The following is a 13,661-nucleotide window of genomic DNA, read 5'->3' as shown; positions in this document are numbered from 1 at the left end:
ATATGCACTTGCTGTTGATATACTTGATTCCAGGCCTGTTATATTATAGTTACATGCATAGTGCTTTCTGAGTTGTTACTGAGAGGTTTAATAAGAACAGGCGCCATATATCTACGTTGTGGTTTTTCGACAGGCGCCAGACACCTGTGAGAATCCTTACATCAGTTGATCGAGGATTCCCTGTGTCATGTAAACGTCTTCCCACCGTGAAATGGTTGCCAATCAACTTCACACGGACACCCTGGAATGTGGTCATGTCATTATAATGTAGCTAAACAAGAGCTGTTGCTGAAGCTGCGCGCTCGGTGCCTTGGTTTGGAGCGCTTGGAAACCAACCACTGTAGACCGTGGACCAATCAGGGAGCAATAAGCGGGACAAGCCGCTTGGCCTCGTGAACAGTCGTTGTTACTTATTCAACCGGCAAACTGCCTCACTACAATGCCTGGGAACAAAATATGCTACAATGCTCAAACCATTGCGGACGTGGATTAAAGGGATCGCTTCACTCATTCGAAGACTTTTGAGTTTTCACACATAATGCCTTATATTAAGTTTTTGTTCTTACTTTTTTGCTTGATACTTATCGGGGAATGCCGAAAGCACAAAAGTAGGAAAAGGCGGTGGTCCGGGGCGGTGGAATCTTACAAGCATGGCGCGTAAGTACCTGGATCCTTACCCTTTTTGAGAGTCCATCCAAATGTGTTTCCTTCTTTCACTCTTTCGTTTGCACTTTAAAACAACTGGAGGTCTTCATGCCATCCCCTTTCTTTGTTTCTTTGGTTAAATTCCACACTTGTGGAACCCTACGTTCCGTTTGATGTAGCCTAATACTGGGCTATTTATTCGACCTCATTTTCTACATTGAAAATGATTTATGGCTCGTTTCAGTAATGTTAAACCCGTTATAGTCGTTGACACGGAGACTGTATGCAAATATTAGCCTCGGTGGGGTGGTCTCGACTCGAACACGCACGGTGCCCGTGCGTAAAGATGATCCAGAGCGCAGTGCGCATATGATGGAAGGATGCAATCAATGGATGGACTCTGCATGAGCAGAGATGTCATGAATCATCACTATCTGCAAGTGTGATCATCCATGCCATTCATCTGAACTTTGCATCATTATTCTGCATCGTGCTTCACTGACTTGTGCCGTTCCCCCTTCAAATAACCAGTGATGTGTTCCGTCATTGTTAATAATCTTATCTGTGAAATGAGAGGCGATCCCACTGCGAGACTGTTCAATGACACAAAGCTCTCAAATGCACTTGAAGTAGGCTTCAGTAAGGGCAGAACATGGTTCATGTAATCTGCAAGATTTAACAGATTTAACAGTTCCATGGGGACAGTGGATTAATCGGGTTCTCAGGATCCCCTGCTGTATTACAAGTAGCTAACCAATTATGTTATTCTTGTATATTGAGTTATAACATGAGACATTTTTGTCCAGTAGACAGTTATAGGATTACAATTACAAATCAACCCCTATAGCATGAAGTGGCAGGGGACAATGTGCTGTTCATTATTAACTCGTGTTGTCTTAACATCCTGTATATTCCCCTTGTCCTAAGGGTAAAAAAAAATGACCCACCTTCACTAAACCCCTAAAATAAAGCATCTTAGTTGAATTTTAAACCCCAAATCTATTTTGCATGAAGAAACAACCTCTTCACAATGCAGAACGATTGCATTTAAATCAGTGGACATCACTGGTTTTTGTTACAACACACCCTTCATAATAGTTTTTTTTGCTAAAGTAGAGGTTAATTATTGTTATTGCTAAAGGTACTGCATAGGTGTAAACATTACTTTTTTTTAGCAAGAGGTAGCACTTGTATAGCCTAAGAAAGTAGCAGATATGTGCAGAAAGTAGTTTTGAATGCATTTTATTGAAGGGAAACCATAACAGTCTTGAACTTTTTTGGCAACATGTTCTTATATACTGTACAATGAGGAATTCAACTACAAAATACTAGTCTTCTACCATCTTTTAACCATTGCCCCCACCCACAAGGTGTATAAACAACAACAAATAAGAATAAAATAAGATAATTGATAAAAAAAACAAAAACTTAAAATCAATCAAGAACATAAATCAATCAACTGTAATTAGCACATGTAGGACAGTATGCAAGTGTGTGTGCATGGACTTTGCAGATGTATTTCTCACATGTGCAGCACATAGTATTTATTTTACAGTCCTTTGGGGGCAGAAGTGGCATCTCCTCCTCTTGCCTGCCCCAGCTGCAGCCTCAGGTGGATCAGGACAAGATTCAGCACCCCAGAAGAGCTTTCACAAGCGCTGTAGAGGCTGCTGTGTGGGGGACGCGCTCCCCTCTTTGAATGTGTGGGGTTACAAGTGCCTTTCCCAGCTTCTCCAGGAACTCCCTCCTCTTGTTCCGCTTATCAGGCATCCAGGTAGTGCTGATCTTGTTCCATATCACGAAGGCATTGTATGAGGACACATCAAAGATGTTATGGAAGATGGGTCCAGCGGGCAGTCATCCTCCTGCAGCTGTAAGTTCCTTATAACCTTGCCCAGGTTGTCCACACCTCCTTTGTTGTGGTTGTAGTCCAGGATGATGGCTGGCTTCCTGTCCTCACGATCACGGATCTCAGCTGTTTTGCGCAGTGTGCTCAGGAGGACCACATTCTTGACCCTCTTTGGGAGGTAAGAAACTAGAGTGGTGGTGGGTGTTACGCACGCCTCTATGAAGAGGGAACGCAACACCCTGCTACAACTAAACTCTCTGTGAAGTGAAAAAGGTATGGACTGTAGGTGCGAGCAAGGATGACAACAGGCAGAATGTGGTACCGTTTTACAAGGACTTTATTCCTGTACACGGTAATATGGGGAAAAGGGCTGGACGGAACCAAAGCAAAGAAAGTAAATCTCAAAGCCCCCCCTCTCCTATCTTACCTGCCTACCCACTACTTATCTAATTTAGCACCACCTGGTGCCCTAACCAAAATACAGGGAGTGGTCCGCCCAGGTCTTACCTAGTGTGCCTAGACAGTGAATATACTACGGGTATATGCATGCCCGCGGGCCTCTTGCCTAAGCACTCCCAAGGTGCCTTCCCCTTCTCCCCTGGGAACAAATGAAACAGAATATTAAACAATTTTACAAACAAACTAAGAAACAGAGGACATCAAATAACCATCATATCTAATGTTGATGAAGTTCGCCCCTCATCATGAGCTGTGAGCTCTGAGCAACAAACTCACAGAACATACCCACTCTCAGCATTGACCTCCCAGCAAAATATCTCTAGCAAATCTCTATGCAATGACCTCCAAAATCTCTCTAGCAAAATCTCTCTCAGCAATCCCTACCTCCAAAATCTCTCTCTCCTGAACAGAACACTGGCTTTTATATAGCTTCAGAATGAATGTATAATTGGAGACAGCTGTGTCTTGACGAGGGGGCGGGGTCAGCTCTCCAATTAGCCCTGGAGTCGACCAATCAGCTGCTTGAGGGATTTCAGGAAGCCATTTCCTGAAATAAACACATGCAAATACACAAACTACAACACATAAACTGGGGAACGTAACAGTGGGGGTGAAGGCAAACTTTGATGAGAAGGCCTCTCTCCCCCTTGTTGCGAGGGGTGCAGGTGGGAGCTCAGGCTTGTTCTTTTTAACTGTGCCAAACATGGTGATCTTCCTCTTCAGGAGCTGCTGTCTGAGTTCATAAGAGGTGAAGAAATTGTCACACGTGACATTGTGCCCCCTCAGTCCATCTGTGACATCAAGCACAACCCACATCCGCTGGTTCCTCTCCAGGCCTCCGGTGGTCGGCTTCCCTGTGTAGACTTGCATCTTCCAAACGTAGCTGGATTGTGCGTCAAAGGCCACCCATATCTTGATGCCATGCTTTGCTGGCTTGTTGGGCAAAAGAGATTACTATCAGTAATTAGTATCAGTGTCACAGAAAACAATCACATAAATCAAGGATATTACAGCAATACATAACAAAATTAACACTGAAAATCACTTACATTACAGATATGAAAATAAAAATGTACCTCTTGAATGGAACCAGTTGCTCATCCACTGTTACTTCAGGCCCAGGGTTGTAGAGGTATGGCAGACGCTCCACCTGCTCCCAGACTTGCAGGTCTTGACTCACGGTTATCAAATCATAACATTCTTGAGAAAGTGTGAAAGACTTTCAGTTGCATCATGGCACGGAAAAAATTGCCCTTCCACTCTCTGCATCGCAGAGACTACATGTAGCCTTGCCTCGGGACCTATACACACCCAATGTAGGCACGCAGGTCAATCTCATCCATCCCTTTCCAGTTGTCTCCATATTTACGGAAACCCTCCAAATCTGATCTACTACATGTACGTGCACTCATGGCTTCAGCAAAGAGAGAACTGGGGAGACTGTCATCTGCAGCACCTTTATAGCCTCTGATTGCATTCCCCATTAGTAAACAATGCTTTCAAGAAATGTTTATTTTGTCTGAAATGTTTATTTTGCCTGAAATGGTTTTTATTTTGTCTGTGAACTTGAGTCATGTGTGGGGTCGTGGAGTGGAGATGCTGCACATGCACATTAAAGTTTTTGTTTTCTCTGAGTTCAATCAAGTAGCACGCAGTCTCAATTTCTCATTGTGTGTGTGTGTGTGTGTGTGTGTGTGTGTGTCTTTGTGGTTTTTGTGGTGTGTAAATGATTTTATAACTGCCAGGGCAAAAATGACTCTAAGATAATCTTTGTACGCTGTACAGCTTTCATGGAAATATGAACAAAGACGATGTTTAACTTTTTCTAATGTTGCAGTCACTCTAGGAAAGTCATCCAATTTCAAGTTGAAAAAATATAATTTAGGGGGTTTTCTCTGCTGTTAAACATAGTGGCTGGTCATTTTTTACCCTTAAGACAACACAAAGGTTAATTGTGCAAAATCACAAACACCAAGTGTGCATACCTGGATACACTGTGAAGGCTGGCACGGTCTAATTGGTTGTCTGATGGCCTAATTTGCCTCCATTTACTCAATAATTGCAACCCCCTCTATTTTGGGAGAGCCTTGAACAGAGGTGGACTGGGACCAGAAATCTCATTATTAGCCTAAACCAAATTTTGAGCTACAAACCCAAGTTAGACATGCCCTCTTGGGCTAAAAATGGACCAGCCCATTTGGCATTTGCTTGAACTGCCAAATGGCCAGTCCGCCCCTGCCCTTGAAACTGGTGCAAAATGCCTAAATAGATGGGGGTCTGTTCGGAACAGTCTTCCCTGTCTTCCCTTAACTTTATACCCACAGAACATATAATGTTTACAGAGTATGGAAACGAACTTCCACCCATGTTATCCTCAAACGACAAACGTATAATGTGGGTTAGATAAACTTACTTTGACAGCAAAGCATGTTTCTCTTGATTCTCTGAGGGCACATACACCCACACACATTGCAGTTATGCTCATGCAGACAAATGGCCCATAAACAGCAAAGCTCAAGTCTCAATGCTGATAAAAAAAAAACACCTGACACCACACCTTGAACATGACAGAAATAATGTTTTTTTAAGATCAGGGCCCGGTTTCCCAAAAGCACCTTAAGGCTAAGTTCATCTTTAGAACCTTCAAAGGAGCATCGCTAAATCTCAGATCTGTTTCCTAAAACCATTGTTATTAACATTGTACTTGAAAACGCTTGTAATCTAATGCCTGCCTCAGACTACTTGTAGAACAGCTCTACGTCATTTGATGCTTTTTTTGCCCTCCTATTAATGTGTGGATCATCCATTTTGTATGGAATGCTACGAATTACAATTCATATGATATTATGCAATTTAGCGAAATGTACGATATGTTACAAAATTTCTAAACATATGAAATCTAACATGTTGTGGCTAACATTTGCTAACACACTAAGTAGCAGTAAGTAGTTGCCCAGGATGAGATTTGAACACACAACCTTTGGATTCCTAGACATTTGTATTATATGCCTGCCCGTCTGTCTGTCCAGACATTCAGAGTCAGCCTAACCAACCACCGTCTTTTTGTTTTTACCTTAGGTAACCTTATATCTTATGTAACCATACCAAACATAACATCATGCTAATTTGGGTGTCCCGGATTGACGTTTACTATGTTACATCTAGTCTATGAGACCAGTCTGGAAAGATGCATCGTTTAAACACTAGTAAACCTAAATTCAATCACTATCAGGAAACCTGGCCCAGGAATGTTAACCATAACTTCCATTGCTGTTTTGTCCATTGCGCAACATCCATATCTTGGTTTCAGAATTCCTGCCAATTGATCATATTTAAAAAAGTCACACGTGTGTTGTAAAGTCTGTGTTCTTACTCTTATTCATTCTGGGCTCGGTTTCCTGTTAGAGATGGAACCTATAACTGTGGGGCGGCAGGTAGCTTAGTGGTTAGATCTTTGGGCCAGTAACCGAAAGGTTGCTAGATTGAATCCTCGAGCTGACAAGGTAAAAATCTGTTGTTCTGCCCCTGAATAAGGAGGTCCACTGTTCCTAGGCTGTCACAGTAAATAAGAATTTGTTTCTTAATTGACTTTAAAAATAAAGCAATGATCCGTCGTATACTCCACACACAGAGATGCATACAAAGCTCTCCCTCGCCCTCCATTTGGCAAATCTGACCATAATTCCATCCTCCTGATTCCTGCATACAAGCAAAAATTAAAGCAGGAAGCACTAGATCAATAAAAAAGTGGTCAGATGAAGCAGATGCTAAGCTACAGGACTATTTTGCTAGCACAGACTGGAATATGTTCCGGGATTCCTCCAATGGCATTGAGGAGTACACCACATTTGTCATTGGCTTCATCAATAAGTGCATCGATGACGTCGTCCCCACCGTGACCGTACGTACATACCCCAACCAGAAGCCATGGATTACAGGCAGCACCCACACTGAGCTAAATGCTAGAGCTGCCGCTTTCAAGGGGCGGGAACTCTAACCCGGGAGCTTATAAAAAATTGTGCTATGCCCTCCGACGAACCATCAAACAGGCAAAGCGTTAATACAGGATTAAGATTGAGTCGTACTAGACCGGCTCTGACGCTCGTTGGATATGGCAGGGCCTGCAAACCATTACAGACTACAAAGGGAAGCACTGCCGGGAGCTGCACAGTGACATGAGCCTACCGGACGAGCTAAACTACTTCTATGCTCGCTCCGAGGCAAATAACACTGAAACATGCATGAGAGCACCAGCTGTACTGGAAGACTGTGTGATCACGCTCTCCGCAGCCGATGTGTGTAAGATCTTTAGACAGGTCAATATTCACAAGGCCACAGGGCCAGACGGATTACCATGACGTGTACTGCGAGCATGCGCTGACCAACTTGCAAATGTCTTCACTGACATTTTCAACCTCTCCCTGGCCAAGTCTGTAATACCAACATGTTTTAAGCAGACCACCATAGTGTCTGTGCCCATGAACACTAAGGTAACCTGCCTAAATGACTACCGACACTCACATCTGTAGCCATGAAGTGCTTTGAAAGGCTGGTCATGGCTCACATCAACACCATCATCCCAGAAACCATAGACAAACTCCAATTTGCATACCGCCCCAACAGATCCACAGATGATGCAGTCTCTATTGCACTCAACACTGCCCTTTCCCACCTGGACAAACGGAGCACCTATGTGAGAATGCTATTCATTGACTACAGATCAGCGTTCAACACCATAGTGCCCTCAATGCTCATCATAAACTAAGGACCCCGGTACTAAACACCTCCCTTTACAACTGGATCCTGGACTTCCTGACGGGCCGCCCCCCCAGGTGGTAAGGGTAGGTAACAACACAACCGCCACGCTGATCCTCAACACAGGGGGCCCCTCAGGGGTGGGTGCTCAGCATCTTCCTGTACTCCCTGTTCACTCATGACTGCACGGTCAGGCACGACTCCAACACCATCATTAAAATTGCCGATGACACAACAGTAGTAGGCCTGATCACTGACAACAACGAGACAGCCTATAGGGAGGAGGTCAGACCTGGCCATTTGGTGCCAGGACAACAACCTCTCCCTCAATGTGATCAAGACAAAGGAGATGATTGTGGACTACAGGCAAAAGAGGACCGAGCACGCCCCCATTCTCATTGACGGGGCCGCTGTGGAGCAGGTTGAGAGCTTCAAGTTCCTTGGTGTCCACATCACCAACAAACTAACATGATCCAAGCACACCATGACAGTCGTGAAGTGGGCACGACAAAACCTATTCCCCTCAGGAGACTGAAAAGATTTGGCATGGGTCCTCAGATCCTCAAAAGGTTCTACAGCTGCACCATCGAGAGTATCACTGCCTGGTATGGCAACTGCTCGGCCTCCGACCGCAAGACTCTACAGAGGGTAGTGCGAACGGCCCAGAACATCACTGGGGCCAAGCTTCCTGCCATCCAAGACCTCTATACCAGGCGGTGTCAGAGAAAGGCCCTGAAAATTGTCAAAGACTGCAGTCACCCTAGTCATAGACTGTTCTCTCTGCTACCACACGGCAAGCGGTACCGGAGCGCCAAGTCTAGGTCCAAGAGGCTTCTAAACAGCTTCTACCCCCAAGCCATAAGACTCCTGAACATCTAGTCAAATGGCTACCCAGACTATTTGCATTTCTCCTCCCCCCTCCCATCTCCACACCACTGCCACTCTCTGTTGTCATCTATGCATAGTCACTTTAATTAACTCTACCTACATGTACATATTACCTCAACTATCTGGTGCCCCCGCACATTGACTCCGTACCGGCACCCCCTTGTATATACAGTGCCTTGCGAAAGTATTCGGCCCCCTTGAACTTTGCGACCTTTTGCCACATTTCAGGCTTCAAACAAAGATATAAAACTGTATTTTTTTGTGAAGAATCAACAACAAGTGGGACACAATCATGAAGTGGAACGACATTTATTGGATTTTTCAAACTTTTTTAACAAATCAAAAACTGAAAAATTGGGCGTGCAAAATTATTCAGCCCCCTTAAGTTAATACTTTGTAGCGCCACCTTTTGCTGCGATTACAGCTGTAAGTCGCTTGGGGTATGTCTTTATCAGTTTTGCACATCGAGAGACTGACATTTTTTTCCCATTCCTCCTTGCAAAACAGCTCGAGCTCAGTGAGGTTGGATGGAGAGCATTTGTGAACAGCAGTTTTCAGTTCTTTCCACAGATTCTCGATTGGATTCAGGTCTGGACTTTGACTTGGCCATTCTAACACCTCGATATGTTTATTATTGAACCATTCCATTGTAGATTTTGCTTTATGTTTTGGATCATTGTCTTGTTGGAAGACAAATCTCCGTCCCAGTCTCAGGTCTTTTGCAGACTCCATCAGGTTTTCTTCCAGAATGGTCCTGTATTTGGCTCCATCCATCTTCCCATCAATTTGAACCATCTTCCCTGTCCCTGCTGAAGAAAAGCAGGCCCAAACCATGATACTGCCACCACCATGTTTGACAGTGGGGATGGTGTGTTCAGCTGTGTTGCTTTTACGCCAAACATAACGTTTTGCATTGTTGCCAAAAAGTTCAATTTTGGTTTCATCTGACCAGAGCACCTTCTTCCACATGTTTGGTGTGTCTCCCAGGTGGCTTGTGGCAAACTTTAAACGACACTTTTTATGGATATCTTTAAGAAATGGCTTTCTTCTTGCCACTCTTCCATAAAGGCCAGATTTGTGCAATATACGACTGATTGTTGTCCTATGGACAGAGTCTCCCACCTCAGCTGTAGATCTCTGCAGTTCATCAAGAGTGATCATGGACATCTTGGCTGCATCTCTGATCAATCTTCTCCTTGTATGAGCTGAAAGTTTAGAGGGACGGCCAGGTCTTGGTAGATTTGCAGTGGTCTGATACTCCTTCCATTTCAATATTATCGCTTGCACAGTGCTCCTTGGGATGTTTAAAGCTTGGGAAATCTTTTTGTATCCAAATCCGGCTTTAAACTTCTTCACAACAGTATCTCGGACCTGCCTGGTGTGTTCCTTGTTCTTCGTGATGCTCTCTGCGCTTTTAACGGACCTCTGAGACTATCACAGTGCAGGTGCATTTATACGGAGACTTGATTACACACAGGTGGATTGTATTTATCATCATTAGTCATTTAGGTCAACATTGGATCATTCAGAGATCCTCACTGAACTTCTGGAGAGAGTTTGCTGCACTGAAAGTAAAGAGGCTGAATAATTTTGCACGCCCAATTTTTCAGTTTTTGATTTGTTAAAAAAGTTTGAAATATCCAATAAATGTCGTTCCACTTCATGATTGTGTCCCACTTGTTGTTGATTCTTCACAAAAAATACAGTTTTATATCTTTATGATTGAAGCCTGAAATGTGGCAAAAGGTCGCAAAGTTCAAGGGGGCCGAATACTTTCGCAAGGCACTGTATATTGTTATTTTTTACTGCTGCTCTTTAATTACAATGTTATTTTTCTCTTATTCTTATCCGTATTTTTTGAAACTGCACTGTTAGTTAGGGGCTTGTAAGTAAGCGTTTCACCGTAAGGTCTACTACGCCTGTTATATTCAGCGCATGTCACTTTTGATTTGATTTGAACTGGAATGAGATAAATTTTATATGATCTTTCACCCTCTCTACTCTGATAGACATGAGCCAGCGTTGCACTCAATCATTTATTTACTCGCCAGAAGGGTTTTGAAGGAACTGAAGCACCCCTGATCAATTTAAATACATCTTCAGAAAAAAATGAAATAATTCAGAATAGTCTACTACACCACAAGAAGGCCTATTATTTAGAGGATCAACAGTTTATTTGTTTTAAATAGCCTAGCTGTGGATTGGTGCCCAGTAAAAAAGGAAGAGTCGGGATAGTCCTCATATTGCAGCCTAAAATATGTGTTTGTCAGTGTCAAAGTAGCCTGCCATTTCGATCATTTGTTCAGTATTAAAAAAGATTCTGCCAAAGTCTCCAGTCATGTAAAATGACGTAGAATTGCATGAAATGCGTTTATACAAGGCAAAATGTTCCCAGACACTATGCTACTAAAAATGTTACCCATGTGTGCAACTTCTGTAAGTGCCTCTACTCTACTGCTCTATGCCACTTTTTTCTCATGCATTCCAGTACCTCAAAATCTCAGAACCCCCCCCCCTAGGCCTATCCATGCTTTGCTTGTTTATAATATTTTTAGGCTATTTTTAGGCTATTTATATATTTCTTAACTGAATTGCCCTGTTCCAAATTCAGGCCCTGTTCCTTTCATAATCTGACTGTTGTGGTTTGAAGGTCATTTTAAAGGTGGTTGGGTGGTTCTCTGTAAGGAGTAAGGACTGAATGGAGACAGATAGCTGTTATCCACCAATATTTTCGGAAGTAGCCTATTGATTGCCGTTTTCCTTTGCAGTCCCCTGACTGGAAAAAGGATGGTTGATAACACCAAATCTCGCAAATTGAAGACAGACAACCTGCTGCGAGTGGATGACCATGATTTCACCATGAGACCAGCCTTTGCAGGTAAGGACATGGTTCTAAACATCTTGTTGACTGATTTTACGAAAGTAGAATCCAGAGCCTTCTAAACCCGGGAAAGGGGCCCTGATATCACTGTTCAGATCAGGGGTGCAAAACTGTTCCTTGAGGGCCGCAGTGTATGTCTGTTTCCATGTTTGTACTTCTTGTGACCTCTCTGGGCAACCAATGAATGTCTCTGAACTTTAATTAAGTGCCAGTGTGGAACTGGAAAAAAAAGAGCAAGATTGTGGCCCTTGGGGACCGGAGTGGTGCTACTCTGGTTGAGATCTTGAACGGCATTGAAGCATATCCAGCAGAGAACGTACATCTGTGTGAAAAAGTAGTCTCATATCAATACACACAGGAGCTAGTGAGATATGACACTTTGAGAATGAATTCCTCTGTAGCAATCCATTCGGTATCTACACCTGGTTTGACATGTTTGCCAAAGTGTAAGGCAGGTATAGGAGGAGCTTTTGAAATGCATGAAATGGGATGCTGCATATTTCCCTGGTGAATAATGTACTGTATGTTGTGTTACTGAACTTGAGTGGCAGCTCAGACACTAAGAATTTCAAATAGAGGATCCTACATAAAACCCTTCAGTGTATCTGTAAATGGACACGCAGACACAGCATCGTGTCCCGGAATAGAGAGCTTTGGGAGATTCAAATTGTCTGTCTTATACAAACATTATGAAAAGTTGACTTGTGTAAGCCTGTGAAAACTGTCTGTATTAATTTGGGTGGGAGATGTATAGCGGTGGCTAGGTTTTCTTCCCTAGCTTCAAACGGAAGCAGGCGCACAAGTGAAAGCCTCTTACACAGCCGCTCCCCGCTCACTGGAGGAATGTTATCTGTGTGACATTGTGGCGTGCCAGCATGAGGTCTCTTTCCAAAACACAATCAGAGAAATCCCACTGGGAAGGAGCAACTGCATTGTCCCATTGCACACAATGAACAGCTTTGTGTGGCATAATTTTCACAGAGAGATAAAAGTTAATTGTTTGTTTAGAATTAGGGCTGTGCGAATGTCGTTTTTTTCTTCCAGAGACAACAAGTATGTGAGGTTTTGCATTATGCATACAGTGCTCTGCCGGTGGGAAGGCCTTTATGGGGATAAGGCTGTAAATATCCCCAGTATAAAGGTTAGAGCTGTTCCCATGTGTTTCAGGTTATGACTGTAGGGAACCCCTGCTGCTCGATTACCATTTACACTTTTATAAATAGCAGAGAAGAGGAGATTCACTTTTATTTCCATGCCAGTTGTCTGCACAAAACTACCATGAATATTCCATTCTGTGGATCCTTGGAGGTTTGGTTTCTGACTGGTTTCTGTTTGAAAATCCACCGTCTAAACAACGTTCGGATACGGAGACATGGAGATTTGCTGTTGCAGTGAATGTCATATTTGTCACACAGTACAGCAAGTTCAGATGTCCCGGGTTTACCGATAAACGTAAGTATAAAAACAAAGTATTTTAATCATCTCCCATTGGGTAGAAAACACCATCCGAGGCGTGTAAAGACCTGTCCATGGCTTTAATTTGACGTTCTAGCTTTATGATCTTACAGCAAGTAGTGAGTGTATACATTTACATACCGGTCCCCTGTGGGAATCAAACCCACAACCCTAGCGTTGCAAGCACCATGCTCTACCAACTGAGCTACATGGGACCACCATTTAATCAATTTTGCAAACATCCGCCAAAGCCATTCCATCTTTGGGATTTCTTTCAGGAGTGAGCAGTGGTGTCTAATGCCTGGGCTAGCTTTAATCTGGCCAGTGCTACCAATAGTTGATTTACAATTGCTAAAAGGGGAGCACTCCAGTGTCATAATGTGAAATAGATGAAAGGGCTTTTTCCCCCCCATTCAGCATTCATGTCATGTCTATTTAAGGTCTTATGACAGATTTGGTGATCTTTCCTGATCTGCTGGTATTTTACGGGAAGGTTACATCATTTTGCTGTGCAGAGATTCGGATAGCTAGCGGTTGTCCTGTGTATGAGAAAATAGACTGATGAAATGCTGCTGATCAACTGATTTGCCATGGGGGGGGGGGGGGGGGGGGGTTCTGTGTCTTTGAAGTCTTTATGCTGGCTGAGGAATAGCTTCCTCTGTCATGTTGACTTCTAACAGAGACATTATTGATGACTCAATGAATCTGCACAGAACATAGATTTTTCTA

At 43.3% G+C, this 13,661-nt stretch overlaps 1 protein-coding gene and 1 non-coding gene across 2 annotated transcripts in view; one reads left to right on the top strand and one right to left on the bottom strand.

The window, feature by feature from the left end:
- The first annotated feature begins 521 nt into the window (after positions 1-521).
- LOC139407760 (gamma-aminobutyric acid receptor subunit rho-2-like) overlaps positions 522-13,661 on the top strand; it is a 43,131-nt gene continuing 29,991 nt past the window's right edge. Inside the window, exons 1-2 of the mRNA XM_071151618.1 lie at positions 522-657; positions 11,365-11,474. Coding sequence (XP_071007719.1) covers positions 539-657; positions 11,365-11,474 — 229 coding nt within the window. The 5' untranslated portion in view covers positions 522-538. The remainder of the gene's footprint in view (positions 658-11,364; positions 11,475-13,661) is intronic.
- Positions 13,074-13,149, bottom strand: trnaa-ugc (transfer RNA alanine (anticodon UGC)). The gene has a single exon. It is a non-coding gene; the product is annotated as a tRNA-Ala (tRNA).

This window comes from Oncorhynchus clarkii, chromosome 4 (assembly GCF_045791955.1).
Source record: "Oncorhynchus clarkii lewisi isolate Uvic-CL-2024 chromosome 4, UVic_Ocla_1.0, whole genome shotgun sequence".
Lineage (NCBI taxonomy): Eukaryota > Metazoa > Chordata > Actinopteri > Salmoniformes > Salmonidae > Oncorhynchus > Oncorhynchus clarkii.
This window is presented reverse-complemented; position numbering and strand designations above follow the sequence as displayed.